Source organism: Cavia porcellus, unplaced genomic scaffold (assembly GCF_034190915.1).
Source record: "Cavia porcellus strain 051 isolate PalLab524CR breed Dunkin Hartley unplaced genomic scaffold, mCavPor4.1 scaffold_18, whole genome shotgun sequence".
Lineage (NCBI taxonomy): Eukaryota > Metazoa > Chordata > Mammalia > Rodentia > Caviidae > Cavia > Cavia porcellus.
The window spans coordinates 11,348,825-11,367,318 of NW_026947501.1; the positions used below are offsets into that span (position 1 = coordinate 11,348,825).

Consider the following 18,494-nt stretch of genomic DNA (forward strand, 5'->3'; position numbering starts at 1 on the left):
AAACTTTTGAGATCAGGGTCTAAAGAGAACAGAAGGAACAAATTAGAAAAAGTAAGGATTATGAGGTACCCTGAAGATTTATATGAAATCAGAGACTAAGATTTTATAATATTCACAATCTATCAGCACAGCATTAAGGTTGAGGATGCTGACAGGAGATTGAGTGTTGGTGACCGGGTACTTTAAGTGCCCACCAGGCGTGTGCCAGATTAGAGGAGGACGGAGGAACAGTGTCACTGTGAGGATGAAGAGCACAGAGGGGGGAGGGGGCAGAAAAGAGAGGAAGGAGGCCAGGTACTGAGTGAGCCACTAGAGGTCAAGGTTCTCATCCTGTGAAACTGTTATGAATAGGAACAAAGTCTGGGCTTGGCCATGGTGCTAATGGCAGAGGGCATGAGGCTGACGGTCATGGGACATGGAGGCTGTGTAAGTGTGCACTGAGGTAGTGACCAACTCTAATAGCTGCCTGCTCAGTGTACAGAAGGAACACTTCACCATTTAGCCCTTCCTTACTCCAGCCTTCTTTTCCTCCCCACACACTCTCCCTGAGTGACTCTCACCACCGGCACGGCTTTAGTTACCAGGGCTGTCAGTGACTTGTCTGTATCTCAAATATGCATGTTAACTGTCCACTTATCTCTACATAGACATCTCACTGGTACCAGAACTTAATCTGTCCAAAACGAATTCTTCATCTTGCCCTTCACACTTGCTCCTTTTTCTTCTCCCAGTAAATGGTATTATCACTTACCATTGCTCAAGACAGAAAAAGAGAGGATGTAATTTTTGCTTTCTCTTTATCATCTAAATTCCCAATAGCAAATGAGTTATGAAGTTAGGTTCTTGGTTTCAATTTCATCCTCTCCCAGAACTGCAGCCTTACCACCTCTTCATTCTCTGTCTTCATTTAATGTCCTCTCATCGTGGTGACTGCTAAATCTTAATCCAAGTCCCTGTCCCTTGGCATTTAGACTCATGCATCTACTTACCTGCTTTTCCAGTCTCACTTTTTGATAGCTGCAGAAATGTGTCTTTCAAAAAAAAAACCCCATTGCTACCCCACAATTTCTTATGTCTTAAATTTCTAACTGCACTCCCCATCTCCATCCTTACCCCAGTCCAATTCAGGCTCTGTAGTATAGGCAGGAATCACTCTAACACGAAAATCCATTATAGGCTACTGTGCTTGAAATCTTTAAAATGTTCTATCAGACTTTGTGTGAACTAGTCCCTGTTCATCTCATCAAATTTCCCTACAAATTCTGCCTGAGTGCTTGAATTTCCAAACCAATGAATCTTTATATTTCATTAATTTTCTCCTCTTGAATTCATGTTTGAACTAAATCCACTTCTTTCAGAGGTTCTTAGACCACTGCTTTCATGGTTAGGAATACTTGCTATATACTAAATACAGTAATATGGTGTGTATATATTTGTGTGCGTGTGTGTGTGTGTGTGTGTGTGTGTGTGTGTGTGTGTAATTTACAGCTGTGTTACAGTGTTGTGCACCTTTCTGAGCACATATTCAATATCTTGACAATAAGCTCCAATGGGGCAGGAATTGGCTTGATTTTATTCACTGTTGTGCTTGTGTACAAGGAAGGTTGCCTCTCTCGTAAGCGGTAGTTGTAGGTGACAGTAATTCTGTGAAGGTGTTTATTGTATTAATTTTTTAAAAAATAATTTTGCAGCACATGCTGTAAGCCAGGGGCTCTTCTATGTGCTAGGAATAGAAAAGTGAACTGATAAGCAAGGTCTCTGCTCTCATAATGACATGGTCAGGTGAGTCATGTGCCAGCTGGTGACAGAGCTATGAATAAAGTTAAGGCCTGGAGGGAGGAGCTGTGACACTCTGTCTTCAACTTTATGCACTACTTCTTAGCAGTATCTCCCTCTTTCTAGGGAAGATTTTTTCAGTATTATTTTGAAAGGAATTTAAATGAAATTCTATATACTACTACACCTCTTTCAAAGGTCAGTTCACCTCCCATGGTTTTCAAAAATCTCCTGTATCTATTAACCTTTTATGTCTTTGAATTATGGAACTAAGCACACAATTGTTTCTTTCTTTTTCGTAGGTGCTCACTTTCGCTGCACAGTGATACTTAAAGCTCTTTGAAATCAGAATGTGCTTTACATGTCTTTTTAATTCCTTACAGCACCCCACATGAAGCAGATACTTAATCAAAGCCTAATTAATTTTATACATTAGATATCCTCTATGTAAGTGGGATTTTAGTGGAGAAATTTGGTAGGATTTGATCTAAGTACTTTTCAATTTATGCGATACATCATCTTGAATTATTTTTAAGTGGCTTTTATTTCAAATAATTTGGAATTAATTAACTTTGGAGTTATAAAATTGGCAATGTTTTCTATCATTCATAAGAAAAAGGATTTCATTTGAGAAGATGGTGAGTAGCTACATTAAAAAACCAAGCCAAGGTAGGCATGGTGGCATGTGCCTGTACTCCCAGTGCTTTGGGAAATTGAGGCAGTAAGAACACAAATTTGCAAATCAGTGAGACCCTGTTTTAAAATAAAAAATAAAAATGAGCTGGAGATGTGGCTGAGTGAAACACCTCGGATTCAAGCCTCAGTACTGCCCAAAAAGTCAATGAATGCAGATATGAATAAAAATAACTTTTGAAGTGCCATTGCAGAGAAAAAACTTTGAAACTTCATTTAACTCTTTGTTGATTCTGATAGAAAATTTTATTTTCTTAAGTTATAGTTAGGAGTTCCAAATGGAAAGTTATTTCAGAGACATTTTGAGGTGAACCTATTTTGCTATCAAGGGATTATTGCTTATGTTACCTGTTTGGGTTAGAATTACTTGATATTATTGAACTGTGAGAAACTCATTTATAGGTAACTTCTTACAATACCTAGTATATCTCAAATTTAAAACAGCAAATGTTAAAGAAGTTTATTCTTGGGGCTGGGGATTTAGCTCAGTGGCATAAGCACCTGCCTTGCAAGCAGGCGGTCGTGAGTTCGATCCCCGGTACCGATAAAAAGTTAAAAAAAAAAGTTTATTCTTTCCTATTAGAAAAAATAGTAGTAATAGATTATGCTGTGGATTGAGTTTTTCACTTCAGATATTGGTCAGAGAAATTAGTAATTTTAAGTTTACTGATCACATTATTCTTGAGCTGGAAGGGGAATTAATCTCTCAAAGAACAGGATAAACATGTAAATATCAAAAATCCATAAACTTTATACCACAAGTTTGAGTTTCTCACTTTTCTTTCATATTCTGAAAATGAAATATTGACATTAATTTGATTAAAAGTGATGAGCACTCGAAGGAGTTTTTGAGAAAATTATACCTGGATGAATAACATCCCTAGCACGAAACAGTTACCAAAACTGTGCAAGCTGTTTGATGGGATGCCATTACTTTCACATGAAGTGGTGATTTAAAATATGTCAGTTTTACCCTACAATGAATTTGCTGAAATTTTAAGAAGAGACTGGAGGGCTGAGGCACTGGAGTCCAGGAGTCAGCGAGGTGAGAGGAAAACAGTCACAGGAGGAGAAGCTGGAACATGGGAAGTGAAGATAATCCAGGAGACGTTGCAAAGAGAGAAATGGCAGAGTTCAGAGGGAGACTTCACAAAGGCAGTGAAAGTGCAGGAAAAGACAGGCCAGCCCACGTCTCCCCTGAAGTTCGTATAAATGTTCAACTGCTGACACATTCTGTGCTCAGATGTGGGTCATGTCTCAGAGACTGACAAATCTTAGTTTTGGTGTAAATGTAAACTGTCTTGCACATATTGCAGTTAAGGAATTTATGACGCTTTAAAAGATCTCCAGAAATATTTTTTTCTGTGTAAAATGAAATATCATTTAGTGGTGGTACCTATTGGGAGCATGTGTGTTGACAGCTTGGTGTTCACTGCTTTTGGGGAAGTGACTAGATCATGAGTGCTCTAACATAATTTGATGGTGTTATTGGGAAGAGAAGGAAACAGAAGAGGGGTCTGGTTGAAAGGAGTGGTTGGTAGAAGGTTGACTTTGAAGTCTACGTCTGGCACTCAGAATTTTTCCTTCCTATTGGGATTTTCCCTTCTCTCACTCTGCTCAGCTGCTGTGCAGTGAGCCTCTGCTCCACTGTGCCTTCCTTCTTTACTGTGCCTCATTTCAGGGCCAGAAGCAATGGGTCCAGCTGTCCATGGATTGAAACCTCTAAAACCATGAGCCAAAGTAGTCTTTCCTCCTTTAATTAATTATAGGAGGTATTTTTTCACAGTAACGTAAAGCTGAGCAACAGAGATCAATATAATGTCTATCTCACAGTGTTTCCAGAGGTTTATGTGGGATAGTACACATGGAAGTCCTTATATATAAAACTTTTAAAAGCTTATCTTTTCTTCATCTGAATACAATACACCAGTAATAAACTTCTGCCTGTCTCAGCAGTTCATGCTGCCTTCAGGATACTTACTCTTAGGTAGAATTCTCCATTTTCATTTCCAGATTTAATCCGAAAAGTATTGATGGTGTTGGCATATATAGTTGTAGCCTGTATGTGGAAGATGTCTGATGGTGCAGACCTGTCCGATCTGATGCTCATGTATTTGTAGAGCATGGACTGGGGCAGATCTCGACACATAGCATTAGAAACTGGGCAAACGCATCGGCTGCAGTGATAGACAAAAACAGTATTCATTTGTTTGGCTTGGGAATATCAGAAAATCTCACTATCAAAAGTTCTGCTGTTGCTTACTTCTCTGCTGTTAGAACGTAGGGATCTTGACAAGGATTTCGCGGGTAACAACGGAAGCCACCATGATAATTCCAACACATTTCATCCTCTCGGCATTCGTTGGTAGTCTCACATTCATTTATATCTGTAGAGATGTAGAGTTAAAGAGTTTATAGATGTATGAAAATTGTGTAAGTGGCAGGTTCTTTCACACACAAGGAAATGTGTGAAAATGTGTATTGTATTTAATCTGCATTTAGACACAGGATTAAGTGGGACCTAATTTCATTGCATTGGATTCACGATAGACATATCTGAGCCTTTCTGGACAGATTAGTGTTATTTCATATTTTATGAAGCATCAATTGTTTATCTGTTGAATTAAAAGCCAAATGCTAACTACTGACTCTGCTTATATAAAAATGGAAAAGACTAGTTAGAAATATAAATATAGGAATGACTACTTATAAAATGGAATTAAAGAATAGATGGGTGAGTGCACTGGAGGGTTTGCAGTAGAACTGATTAATTTTGTCCAGAGGATTAAGGAAAGCTGAAGGCAGGAGGAGGCATCTCCACTTGGCCTCGTAGCACGGTGATCATGTGAGACTTTCATGGCTAGGGTGGGAATGCCTTTCCAGATTGAGAAAATAAAAAGCAAAAACTATGAAGTGGGGAGACTTAGCACCTCCCAGAAGAAAAGGAGAGAGGAAAAGTCTAGAAAGGTGGTCTCATGAAGCACAGTATTTGAAGGACAGTAAATGACTGGACAGGGGACTGCACTATCCAGAGGAGGCAGAGCGGAAGTGAAGCTATGGAGGGTCTCATTGTTTGGGGCACAGCTATTTAAGGACTGCACAGAAAAGAAAGTAAGTGCTGAACTTCCGGGAGAACAGGGCGGATAGATAACAACAATTATGGAGGCTCTCTGAGAAAGCCAGCTTATAATCCAGCAACGGTGTGGTGTGAGGAGTCCTAAGCAAGGGGAGATATACCCTGCCGACCCAGGAACAAACTAAGCTGAGAGAAACCAACTGGAAACGCAATCCTGGTGCTATAACCAGAACAGATAAAATCTCAGTGTGGAAGCTGGAACCCACACCTCTGGAAGCCACAATTTGAATTTCCTGCTGCCACTGCTGCATCTGAATCGGCACAGCAAGGACAGAGAGGAGAAACCTTGGAGTGCGGGAATCAGCGAACAGAGTTGAGAGCGGGACTGGTGGGGAGCCCTGCATCGACCTGCAGTGAGTAAGAGGAACGGGGACCCTTCCATAGACTAGGAGGCTTCAACAGAGGACATTCTGGGCCCGGGCAGACTAGCCGGAACAGGATGCTGCAGGGACTTCAGTTGCATATTCCCCTCTCAAGTGGGATTGGTGGGGAGTGCTTGGCCTGGGTGATACTGCAGACTAAGACTCAGTAGGCTAGCCCAAACCAGGTCCTAGTGCCCTGGTGCACCCTAGCAGTGAAGCCTTCAATAGGTTGACTGACCTGGAGGGGCGGGCCCAGGAGAGGCTGCCCAGGTCTGGGTCTCCCTAGTACACTGCAGTGGGCAGGAACACCTAGCCGGCAGATTCAAACAAACTGTAACCGACAAAGAAAGAAACTGGGCCTCCTATATATACTTGTATGGAAGGAACAAAAAGCATCAATAGACATAAAGTGATATCTCCGGAGCCTCATAGATGAGTTCAAAAGTGAAGTATTTAATGACCTAAAGCAAGATATAAGTAGAGTAGTTAGAGAAATGCTAAGCACCATCCAAGAAAAAACAGATGGTGGAATGGAAGAACAGAAAAAAAAGGGGAGAATTGTTTGATGGAGAAAATAGAGAAAACATAGAATACATGAAGCAGGTTCAAAGAGATTACCAGGAAACTAAACTCTATTGAAAGCTGGCATAATAGCTTGAAAGAAACTAAAGATGGATTATCTGAACTGGAGGACAGATTTGTAAGGTGGGAGCATGAAATGAAAAACTTCTTAAAGATAACAAGAAAACAAACAGCAATACTACAATGGCTTGAAGATGATAAGAGGATCTATAACTTAAGAATTAAGTACGTAAAAGAAGAAGTAGGGACACAAAAAAATGAACTACAAAAGCTATTCACAGAAATAATCCAGGAGAATTTCCCTAATTTAGCAAAAGGTAAAGATACTCAGATGTATGAAGCATACAGGACCCCAACCACCTACAAAACAAACAGAGCTACACCCAGGCATATAATAATCAAAATTCCAGAAATCCAATATAAGAACAGAATATTAAAAGCCGTCAGAGACAAGAAACAGATCACTTACAAGGGAACACCCATCAGAATTACAGCAGACTTCTCGGAACAAACCATCAAATCATGTAGAGCATGGGGGGAAATAATTCAAACTTTGAAAGATAATAACCTCCAGCCAAGATTGATATATCCTGGACAATTATCCCTAGAAATTGATGGAAAAACAAGGTGCTACCAGGATAAAGAGGAATTAGGGGAATTTGCAACCACCAATTCAACTCTACAGAGAATACTGCAAGACAGTCTAAAAAAAGAAAAATACAAAGATTCCAGAAACAGTGGCAGAGAGGCCACAATGAATAGAGCAGAAAGCTAAATGAAGAAGACAAATTGACAACTAATGACAGAAAAAGAGCTCAACAGAAATGAGGCAGAGAAGGTTGAATGGTAGGACCAGCTATTTTGGAGAAAACAAGACATCATAATACCTAGTGCTGATCTAATATCATCTTGTTTTGAAGTCCCATCAAGCTTTTGTTCTTCTGTCTCCATCAGTCTTAACATGTTGTATCTTATTGGATTTTATTATACATGATAATATAAACAAAAAACTTTTATAGATAAGGCGATCATACAGAAACCATTGTTCATTTTCTGTTAGTTGGTTCTAAACACCCTGTAATACTGTCATTCTCTTGAATGGTTTTACATTGTCTTGATATGCTTGATGCTACAGTATACGAAGTTATACTCAAAGATTTCAAGGAAAGAGACACTATGGTAACTACTTTTATGTCGGGATATCTTGTGGTGAAACACTATTTTGCTTAAATGGTTATGCTTTGACTTGCGCTGTTTTGTTGTTATGTCCTTTTTTATCTCAATCTCCTTTTTTATTATTTACTTTTTTATTTTTATGTTTTAATTAAGGGAAAAAAATAGCAGGATATATTATAGTAACCCACTCTGATTTCCTATTAACTGGATTTGAAACCCTGACTTGCTCTCACCATCTTGTTTTGACTGATTTTACTCTATTCTTTTTTGCTTGATAGTACCAAGTTCGAGAGTATAGGCAACAACTGTGAAGACAGTAAGATTCATTATGACACCCATTCTGGTTGACTATTATCTTCTTTTAAAGTCCTATAATGTCTCCAATGTTTTGGTTTTATTGGTTTTGTTCTTTACTGTTGTGTTCAATTTTATTATAACTAATGATATAGGCAATTCTTTTTAAGATAGCAAGAGGCATTATGGAAACCATTGTTGATCACCTTGTATTTTGTTTTTACATTATGTATTATGTCCATCCTTTTGATTTGACTGACTCTGTTTTGTTACGTCACATTTGGTTTTATTCTCTTCAAAAAAAGTAATAAGAACTGTGGGAGTAATAAAACCCAAAATGTGTAATTGTCATTGTACAAAATAGAGGAAAGGAAAGTGCTCTAAAGGATATAACTGCATGTATATTTAAGTGTATAAGATAGATAACCATATTAGTGAGTTTTGTTGGATCATTGAATAGAACTGTTTGCAGTCTCGCTGTTTGAATATCCACTTTGTATGCTTTGATTTTGTAACTTGAACAGCTATTTCTAAGATGACAATATGTAATCTGTTAGCTAGTGATTTCTTACTGTTTTCTTTTTCTGAGATTCTGTATAACTTGTACCCTTTTTCTGTTTTTTTTTTCTTTTTCTCCTTAAATAAAATTAAAGAAAAAAGAAAGTAAGTGCTGGGAGGAGGGCCAGGAAAAGCACTGCCAAAGAAGTCAGAAGGGCGTGAGTCTTAGGGAGGACTGGGTCAGTCAGGGAGACAAGGACCAAGTCTAGATTTAGTTATTAGATGACATTTGGCTCTCAGATGATTTTGGAAAAAAAATTCTATTAGTGAGTCATTATGTTTATGACAACAGCAACAATCAATATCCACATGCCTATCAAAGTCTATCTCCCTTTATATTTGAATAGTGACTTACATTCTAACCAATATAACCCTTCTCTGAATCAAGCACTTCCATGAATTGAATGTTTTTGCTCATTAATTTACTTGCCCCATAAGTAAGTTAGTGAATCTTTGTTGCAAGCCAGGCATGGGCTAAGTGATGGCATTTGATCTCTTGAAGTCTCCTGCATTGTGTTTCTCTTTTAGGTTTTTTATTCCTTTTTTTGCTTTGTATTATTGAAATCTACAATGGGTACTTCAGTTCATAAACAATTTGGTTTGCAAACAAGCACGTCTCAAAAATTTCTTTTTTGTTTGCAAACTCTGCATCAGGTGAAGAACATGACCACAGCCATCTTTTCCAAAATCGTGGAATGAATTCCATGTTTTAATCCTTCTATTAGCTTGAAACTCTCTGGAGGCAAGGACTATTGTATCCAGGTTTAATCTTTTCACCGCCAAGTGTTAATGCACTGGAGAACCTGTCTTACAGAATATTAAATTAACTAAACGGCTTCTCACACAAACCATGTAGAGATAAATGAAAAAGATGTTTATTTGATACTGAGGAAAAACAAATAAGGTTTAAGTGGGTAGTTTAAGCTCATCTAGTTAGTGACAAGTACCTTTCCATTGCAAGTTACTCTAAGAACAATTATATCTTGTCTTTGTAGAAAAAAAGGTCTTAAAAGTCTTAAAAAAGTCTTCTAAATGGCTACAATTATCTGAAATTCAGGAGAAGACTGGAAAAGCTATGCAGTTTCCAAGATTTAGTTGCATGAAGTCTTCTTGCACTAGCTATGGGTGAACACAGAAAACGTAGATTCCTTAGAAGAAATCACAATAGACTTGCCCTTTAGATATTATTCAACTTCTTAAAAAATAAAGATGCTGTTTAGCCACAGGGACACTAAGACTGCTTTGTCATATGGAGTTCAACGGTGGCTGAAAAGGAAGCTTAAACTGTAACTTCATTTATTACTTCCAGCAGTTTAAGGCCTGGCATAATGGATAGCTTGATCATTTTTTGTGTGACTGGCTGTATGTTTGTCTCTCTCTGTCTCTGTGTCCTTCTCTCTCCCCTCTCCCCCACACACCACACACAGCCTTCATTTTTGTAAGCCCATGGAAATGAGAACAGTTATTTCACATTCAAAATAAGCTATTAGGGTACGAATCCAAAACTTTCAATTTTACTTTGTTTTTGTGACTGAAGCTCAGGTGGGATGGTTTAAGTGGAGGAGCACAATTGTTTTATATTTTAAAAGAATTTTTTGGCTTAAATAAATATTCTGAAGTTGCAAGTCTTCAACACAATACTCATGAATACCGACTTGTAATTACGGTGCATTTTCTATCTTTAATTACATCAGATAGAAATGCTTCTTGACATAAAGGTCAGGCAAATAAAATCCAAATGTACATAATTTGCTTCTGTTTTTTGCTGATTATCAATCCAGTTATGATCAGAAACACATGGACACTTATTTGGAAGACTAGGGAAACAGTTAAAATATCCCACTAGCTAACATTTTCTTGCATTTAATATTCATGTTAAAAATCTCAATTAGAGTCCAGTAAGTATAACCACTGGAATGCAATGTTTCCCCACAATTAACATTTACAGAGTTTCTAGTAATCTGCAAAGGGTTATGAAGATGTTGCCTGAACAGTGAATGGCATTCTGATTATGCTCACAACTAGTGATGCATACTACAACATCCCACGCCATGGATATTTCTCTGAGCTAATGTTTTCCTGTATAATTATTGATAGATTCCCTATTTTCTTCTTTCCTTGATCTTTTCCTTTCTTAATAATCTTTATATCATTATGTACTATTTTCAATTTTGATTAAACAAGATTCTTTAGAGAGAATTTACTGTTAGTCATCTACAGTGCTACATTTACAGTGCTAATTCTTATAAAAATTGAATCATGCAGGTTTTATAGCTTACAAGTGATTTTTACATGTTATTTTGTTTCATTCCCACATTTCCCTTTTTCAAAAAGGAAGTTAAGACTTAAAAAATTTAACCATTTGTTCAAGATTACATTGGTCAATGCAGTAGAGCTAGGTTGAAGTAAGTTTTATACTCTCAAGCGTGGGCATTTTTTTTAACTCCACTATTTTGTTTAAATTTAAGTGTTTGCACTAGCCTTTTCAAGATTATCTACATTTTTTGGCTATATTTGCCAGTTTTTCTCATGTTAAAGAAATTTTAAACTATAAGCAGCATAGGAAGTAGAAGAGTACATATTTTCAGAGAGACTCTGAAATTGTACTGTTACAGACAGGTGCTTCTTTTCCTTATGCATAAATATGAAGGCCATATGAGTGCTTATTTTGAAATTGGATCCAAGGCTATTATCTATTTGGGGGTTAATAGGTCTTGTTTTTCAAAGCACATTTTAATATACATATGGACAATTTTCCTTAGCGTTTAACTTACCACATACTGCTGTCTTGGTGTTTTAGAGAATTGAGACTGGGTTGAGGTCTGTCTAACCAACTTATTAAGTTAGGCTATAAGCTCAACCTCATGGTTAAACATTTTAATAATTGAATCTTTTCTGGTAGATAATTATCAGATATTAACTCATTGAGATTGTTTTGTCAACTTGCTAGTGATAGTAGCATTTTTATTAAAATTATTTATGTTTTAAGGAAAAAAACACTAAATTTCAAACAAAGTCAAGGTTAACATTGAATCTCCTCTTTATGAGGTATGCATTAATTGATTATAAACTGGGAGAGAAAGAACTCAAATTGCATATTTAATGTGGGAAAAACAAATGTCTATGGTAGAGAATCCTATAACCGCCTCCATTTTTTTCATGGTTAAAACTGACCAGCTAGGAAGACACCCTCTTACCTTGACACGTTCTTCCCACTACTTGGTACCCCTGGGGACACATACACGAGAACTTCCCAGGCTCATTGACACACTGGTATTGACACAGGTAGTTTGAAGTTCTGCATTCATCAATGTCTGTTGAATCAGAACAGCAATGACACAAAGTTCAGAAGGTTTCATGTCACTGCTTTGGTAATATATTTTTAGATGAGCTCTTGAGAGTAAAAACACTGTAAATTCTAAAAGACAAACACACAGCTATCAGAAACTCAAGGGTCAATTCTTATAGTGTACCTCTCTGACTTCAGAGCACAAGGAGTTTTCTTACCATCAGCTTTACTGAATCAGCTTTAGTGACAGTTTGGCTAAGCCTGAAGCTACCTATACTAGCTGAGCAGGCTGAACAAACTGGCTTGCAGTTGACACTCTTCAGTTTAGGCCTTGATCACCCACCCAACATGTGGGTTCATGCTTGTCTCATCAGAAACCGGGTGACCCCTTAGTTGAGTTCATGAGTTTTGAACTCCAGATCCCGTCCCTGGGAGTTTCCAGATGTGATATGTTGGCAGGGGTCCGGGCTTCAAGGGAAAAATACTTTGTGTTTCTGAATAGGTGTGTTCCTAGAGTCTGCTCCAAAAGAGTGGAGGCAGTAGTCCCAGGCCGCCTGCTTCTGGTTTTGAAAACACTGGCATGATGTGAGGCCTCTAGCTTGAGCTTTGTGGCTCCAAGCATAGCTGGAGGGATCATGAGGAAGTCAGGCATATCAAGTGTTGATAGTATTCCTTTCATGATATCTTATGCCTTTTGAATTATCCACTAGAATGAATTCCTGAAATTAACTCAGTTTAAGGCATGTACCCAAGTTTCTGTACACAGTGCAGTAACAAACACAAGGACCTTCTCTCTGTCTCTGTCTCTCTTTCTCTCTGTCTACTGAGGCAAGGTCTCACTATGTACCTTAGGCTGGCCTTGAACTCACCATGAAGCCCAGGCTGACCTCGATCTTTTAACTATCCACTTGTGTCAGCCTCCTCAGTGCTGCAATTAGACATGTGCCATCATCCCCGGCTCTTGGTTTTCATTGTAATATTTTTGATAATGCTCAACTCTTCTCAAATATCAGTCACACAGCCTTGTTGTTAAACAGTAGATTCTGACTCAGAAGTCTTGGTTGAGGTATGAAATTCTGGATCCCATAGAGGCTCCCAGGAACTGCTAATGCCACTGGCCATCAGCTCAAAATTCAAAAAGTAAGACACTGGAGCACCATTCGTAATGATTAGACCTTGCCTGGACCAAGTATTTCAGTTATTTTGCTTTTTCTCTTTTCTTTTGGTAACATATTAAAAGGCCAAGGTTATAACTACATTATTTAGACTACAGATTAGAATTTCAGCGAGTTAAAAATTTGTTTTCATCAGCAGGTACACGAGCAGACAAAGCAACACCAGTTACAAGGATAGTTCTTATTACCCATTACTTGGAAAATATTTACCTTCACAGTTAAGCCTGTCACTGCTCAGCTCGTATCCTTGATTACACTGGCAGATGAACGAACCTAGAATGTTGTAGCACTGCTGAGCACACTTGTTGCTGGCATCACATTCATTTATATCTGAAAGAAAGGTTTTAAATATATATAAAAATATAAATAAATATATATATACACACACACAAATAAATATTTTTATTTAAACCTATCCTTGGTCTGTATCATTTGATGATAAGTAATTCCCTCCCTGAATTCTTTGCCTTGCAGAAGCTCATTGGAGAACATCCATTCAGTTTCACATTGGTTGGAACCATCTCAAAGTCATAGACTTCCTTTAGAAATACCAGAATATTTTTAAGAAATGACAGTTAGTTTGATGTTTGACAAATCTTCCCAAAAGAATTTAATGCCTCTAATAAAAATATATCCCAGTATGCATTTTCTTTTGTTCTTCAGCTTCAAAATGCCAAGCCTATAAATAATTGTTATATGACAGTCACACTGATATGGTCTCTCAGCATGCTGTGATGAAGATTTATATGTGCTATTTATTACTTTTTAAATGGCTTTTGTTAAATTCCATTACAATTATAACATAAGCCTTTGAGACCCATACAGAGTTTTGCAATGCTCTAAGGCACAGAAAATATTGTGAAAAGGCATTTTTCCTGCACTACATTCTTTCCATCTCATGCCAATCTTATAATTGTATGCTGTGACAAGGCACTCTGAAAGGAAGAGGCAGCATGTAAAAATCAGATGCGCTTTCAGTGGGAAGTTTATGTACTTGAACTCTCAGTAACCCCTTGGCACCTTCAGCACGTATATCAGACACCACTGACTAATTAGTGTGTGCATATCAACTGATCTGTAGTTTAAAAAAATTTTATACACCCACAGAGAAAAGAAAAGGTTTAAAAAGTTTTCCACTCTCATCTTGATGTGCTTTAAGAAACTGATTAGTTACTGTCTTTTCAGCTTAACAATTGTTTAAGGGAAGCTGATGGAAACCACTTCTCTCAGGAACACAGAAAGCTGCAAATATTGCACGTTGACACAAGGGTACCTTTCCTTGGAGAAATAAATCAGTCAGGAGGGCAGTTCCCAGAAGCTTACCTACACAGGTGTAGTTGTTTGCTGCCAACTGAAACCCGGGGCTGCACTGGCAATAGAACGAGCCTGGCGTGTTCACACATCTCTGCTGGCAATACGGAGGCACAGCACATTCGTCTATGTCTAAGGGGTCAGCACAGAAACAGCAAGCCGTATTACTGACTCACCCAGCTCTCAGGGGAGGTTATCTAGAAAAATCATCTCTGGAAGACACACTTTGACAAATAATGCTCTCGTTCATTCCTCTGTTTCTGTGTCTCTGCCTCTCGCTCTCCCTCTTCTTAACATTAGGGTGTATGTGTTTGAAATACACTATGGCCAGCATTCTGTTAAGATGGTAAGAACAAAGATTGATTGTAAAGCACATTCAGTGGTAAATAAACCTACCTGGGGTGGCTGAGAATTATAGAGAAGTAAGAGTGTTTAATATGCATATCAGTTTGGGGAGATCACGTTTATTTACAAAATGAAACCGTTAGTAAAGAACAAAGAATGGAGCAGAGAATGAACTAATGAGGTACAATCTAAGAGAATAAAGTTGTGGGGTGTGTTCAGCTGATGTCTCTAAATCCCTGAAACATTCAGTATCTCACTGTTTTGCAAGACGTGTGGGAAGGCTTGCCATGTGTATCTTAGGAAGTCAAAGGAAAGAACACCGTGGAAGGAAAGGACGCTAAGTAAGTGACCTCTTGACAGTGGTCTTCTGACACTGATGAAGTGTTCCAGACTGTGTGTCTTTCTTAGATAAATAATTCCAACCATAAAATGTTCAACCAAGAACTTGTAGAGTAGTACTAACATCTTAGAAGCATAATAAAATGTCATTAATTCATGATTGTACACTCCGTGATAACTTTAACATGGAGCATGTAATTTAAAATAACAAGTCTGCATCTATAGTGTCATACTCTACCTATAGTGTAATACTACACTGCTTTCAGGTAAGACAAAAAGAAATAAGTCTATGCTAGACTGTGCAGTGAGAGGCAGGGTGCTTGCATGACCTCAGGGGAACCCGAATTTGACTCTTTCTTCTGATAGTTATTGGTTGGTCTTCACTGCCCAAGCCTCCGTTTCTTTCAAAGGTAATGCTGTACCAACACTACAGAATTGTTAGAGGGATTATACGATATGGTATAGACTAAATTCCTAGAACATAGCAAGTAAATATACATGTAGGCTTATTAATAAAGTAGAAGATATTTTTATTTAATTCAAATATTGAAATAAATAAAGACATTAACATGGCTTTGGGTCTTTGTTCAAGTGACCAGTGCTCCTTGGGAAGAATATCTCAACTACATAATTTATTCTGCTCTGTCTTTTTCCTTAGCATGCTTTAAATTTTGCGTAGTTCTTGACATTACTGGACATTGTGTTATGCATTTACTGTATTTGCTTCTGTCTGATCTCCCTCACTGTAATACGTGGTGAATGAGACCTATCTTCTCCTCTTGAGGTAGAAGCTGAGAGATTCTTGTTTGATCACTGCTGAATACTCAGTAGTTGAAACACGGGCTGGCATAGTGGGTGATCAATAAACATTATTTGAAGGAATAGCAATAATACTAATTAAGAATAATTTTAGCATAGCACTTCCTAATATTGCATATGTTAGCTAGGTGCCAGTATTGACAGCCAAATCATATAAATTATACTTTCTCATAACTCTGTTAGAGCTATAAATTTGTGTAGTCTATTTGTTCACCACTATAGTCCAATACCTAGGACATTGCCTGGCACCAAGTCAAACTTCAATAAATATTTGATGAATAAATGATGTATGTAAACAGGTGTCTCATGCACTCTCATTTGCATAACATAAATATTCACCAAACCATTGCTTACTTACACTGTTTGGTACCGCAGGTAGTGATCATAAATATACATATATCCGCATCTGTCTGGTATGCAAGATAGGCAAGAAAAAAATTACACTGTGGATTGATAAGATAAAAATAGAGGAACAGAGGGGACACAGTGCTGCTCACTGTGTGGCCTGCTCGCTCCTGCTGCACTGTTTGGACTGACCTACAACAAATAAGTCAGGAGCATACATGTTTAGAGCTAGCAGTTCGACATCACCACCTATTTTTGTTATACTTTACAGAGATACAGTTGGAAACAGATTGGAAATTTACAAAAAAAGGTAGTTCATAATTTGACAAAGAAGTGACTAATAATATTTGAATAGATCATAGAAAGTTTCCAAGAGGAGGTGATACTGAGCTAGGATTTGCTGGTGGAGGAGTTTCCTGGGAGGAAATGTTCTTTGTGCTAGAAAGAGCTTCTACAGAGGCACTGAATTGTGACACTATCTATGTATAAATAAAGGGACAGAATAATTTTCCTTCGTGAAGAGGGGTGCTGATGAAGTAGCTGGATAAAGGTCAGGATGAGGATGACCTTTTATGCTCTACTGAGGAATGTGGACTTGACTCGGTCAGTGAGGGGAACACCAGCGTAGACCTGTAATTGGATGTGAGTTTAAGAAGGTCTCTTCTTACTTTCTCTTGAAGGATTGTGGTCATTTATTCTCTTCTCTTTGGTTCACTCTACAGCAGGATGAGATCTTTCTTTCCTGTACTGTTTAGCCCCCACAGTGTTTACTTTCCTTACTATGCAGCTTGGGTATCTATGGGCAAAACTTGGGTATCTATGGAGTGTTCTTTTTCTTCCTCTTCCCTTTCTCCTCCTGCTCAGCCTCGTCCTCCTATTTTTCTTCTTCTTACTGCTCCTTCTCCTCTTTTTCTTCTTGTACCAAGATTCCGACTCATGACCTTACAATTGCCAGGCAGGTGCTCACTGTGCCACTGAGCTATCTTCCCAGCGCCTATGGAGTTTTGTATACACTCTTCTAAATCGTGGCTCCAGGGTTTTTCTCTAAGGCTGGGCACCAACCTCAACATTCAGGCACAGTCCCACAGCAGGCAGAACTGGATCAGGGCCCAGGAGGAACCTGGTGCTGACATCCTAGTCAACAGCTTGCATTATCTGGTGAAACCTGATATGAGAGGCCTGTCTCCACGTCCTCACCTGCTGTTCCTAATAGCAAATGCAGCCTCTCACTGGTCTGTGGTTAGAGATGGTACCTAGATAAATGGGCGGATGAGTCAGTTCCAGGGCTACTGCAGTTCTCATGATTCAGCCACTTTGCTCCTTGCCCCTTGGCCTCCTCATCCTGTGTCCCTCCATTCATCCACCGTGCATGCGTTCAACGTCCATCACATGGTGGACACTCTTGTTGACTAGAGAGCAATCAGTGACATCAGCTGACTGGTCCTTGCCCTCAGAAAAACCCTTTCAGACCATTGAGTGAGGCAAGTAAGGTATGTTGCTTTGCACTGTTAGCACCTACAGGCCTCTAACATAAGGGCCTTTAGACTGCCAACTCACTGCATGATAACAGCACACAGCTGTATGGCTCACGGCCAGGCCTGTTTTAGACACTCCCATATGTGAACTGTTGAAGTGGGATTGATGTTATCTCTACAGGACAAGTGAACAAGGTGAGACAGAGAATTTAAGTGACTTGCTCAAGGGCTCCAAATGACTTACGGGTAGAGCCAGCACTTGAAACTCGCCATCTGTCTCACATGCTGTGTGATGCTACATGACAGTGAATGAAGCCCATGTCACCAGTGTGTCAGTGCTACACCCTCTAGTTTAAAATTATTTTCTTGCTTACTTCCATTTATACTCCACATTTCTGCTTTTGTTAGTCTACAGCACTTTGATTTTTAGAACAGATTCAACCTTTAAGCTTAGTTCTTCTTATTTGCGGGAAAATAGATTGATAATCAATGGACGAAGAAGCAGATGTTAGCGATCATTCTCCAAATAATCGTGAGTGCTCTGTTTGAAAGTCTAAAAGATGCAGCGGACAGGACTTCACTTGCTGCACATGGCACTTACCTACACACTGCTCTCCCAGCTTCTGATACCCGGGAAGGCACTGGCATGCGAAGGAGCCCCGTAAATTGATGCATACTTGGTCTGCTCTGCAGTTGTGTGTCCCTGCCGTGCACTCATCCGTGTCTGTCAAAGCACACAACACAGAAAGAATTTTAGTTGACTAAAGATATCAATATTTTCTCCTCTTTGAAAATATATTTTTCTTAAACTGAACTTTA

At 38.6% G+C, this 18,494-nt stretch overlaps 1 protein-coding gene across 2 annotated transcripts in view; it reads right to left on the reverse strand.

Moving 5' to 3' along the window:
- Positions 1 to 18,494, reverse strand: part of Efemp1 (EGF containing fibulin extracellular matrix protein 1) — a 68,957-nt gene that overhangs the window by 2,351 nt on the left and 48,112 nt on the right. For both annotated transcript variants that reach the window (XM_063229428.1, XM_063229429.1), the window contains exons 5-10: positions 18,277 to 18,399; positions 14,365 to 14,484; positions 13,252 to 13,371; positions 11,775 to 11,891; positions 4,733 to 4,856; positions 4,451 to 4,646 (exon numbers count right to left, since the gene is read on the reverse strand). In XM_063229428.1, the coding sequence (XP_063085498.1) occupies positions 4,451 to 4,646; positions 4,733 to 4,856; positions 11,775 to 11,891; positions 13,252 to 13,371; positions 14,365 to 14,484; positions 18,277 to 18,399 (800 nt within the window). The remainder of the gene's footprint in view (positions 1 to 4,450; positions 4,647 to 4,732; positions 4,857 to 11,774; positions 11,892 to 13,251; positions 13,372 to 14,364; positions 14,485 to 18,276; positions 18,400 to 18,494) is intronic.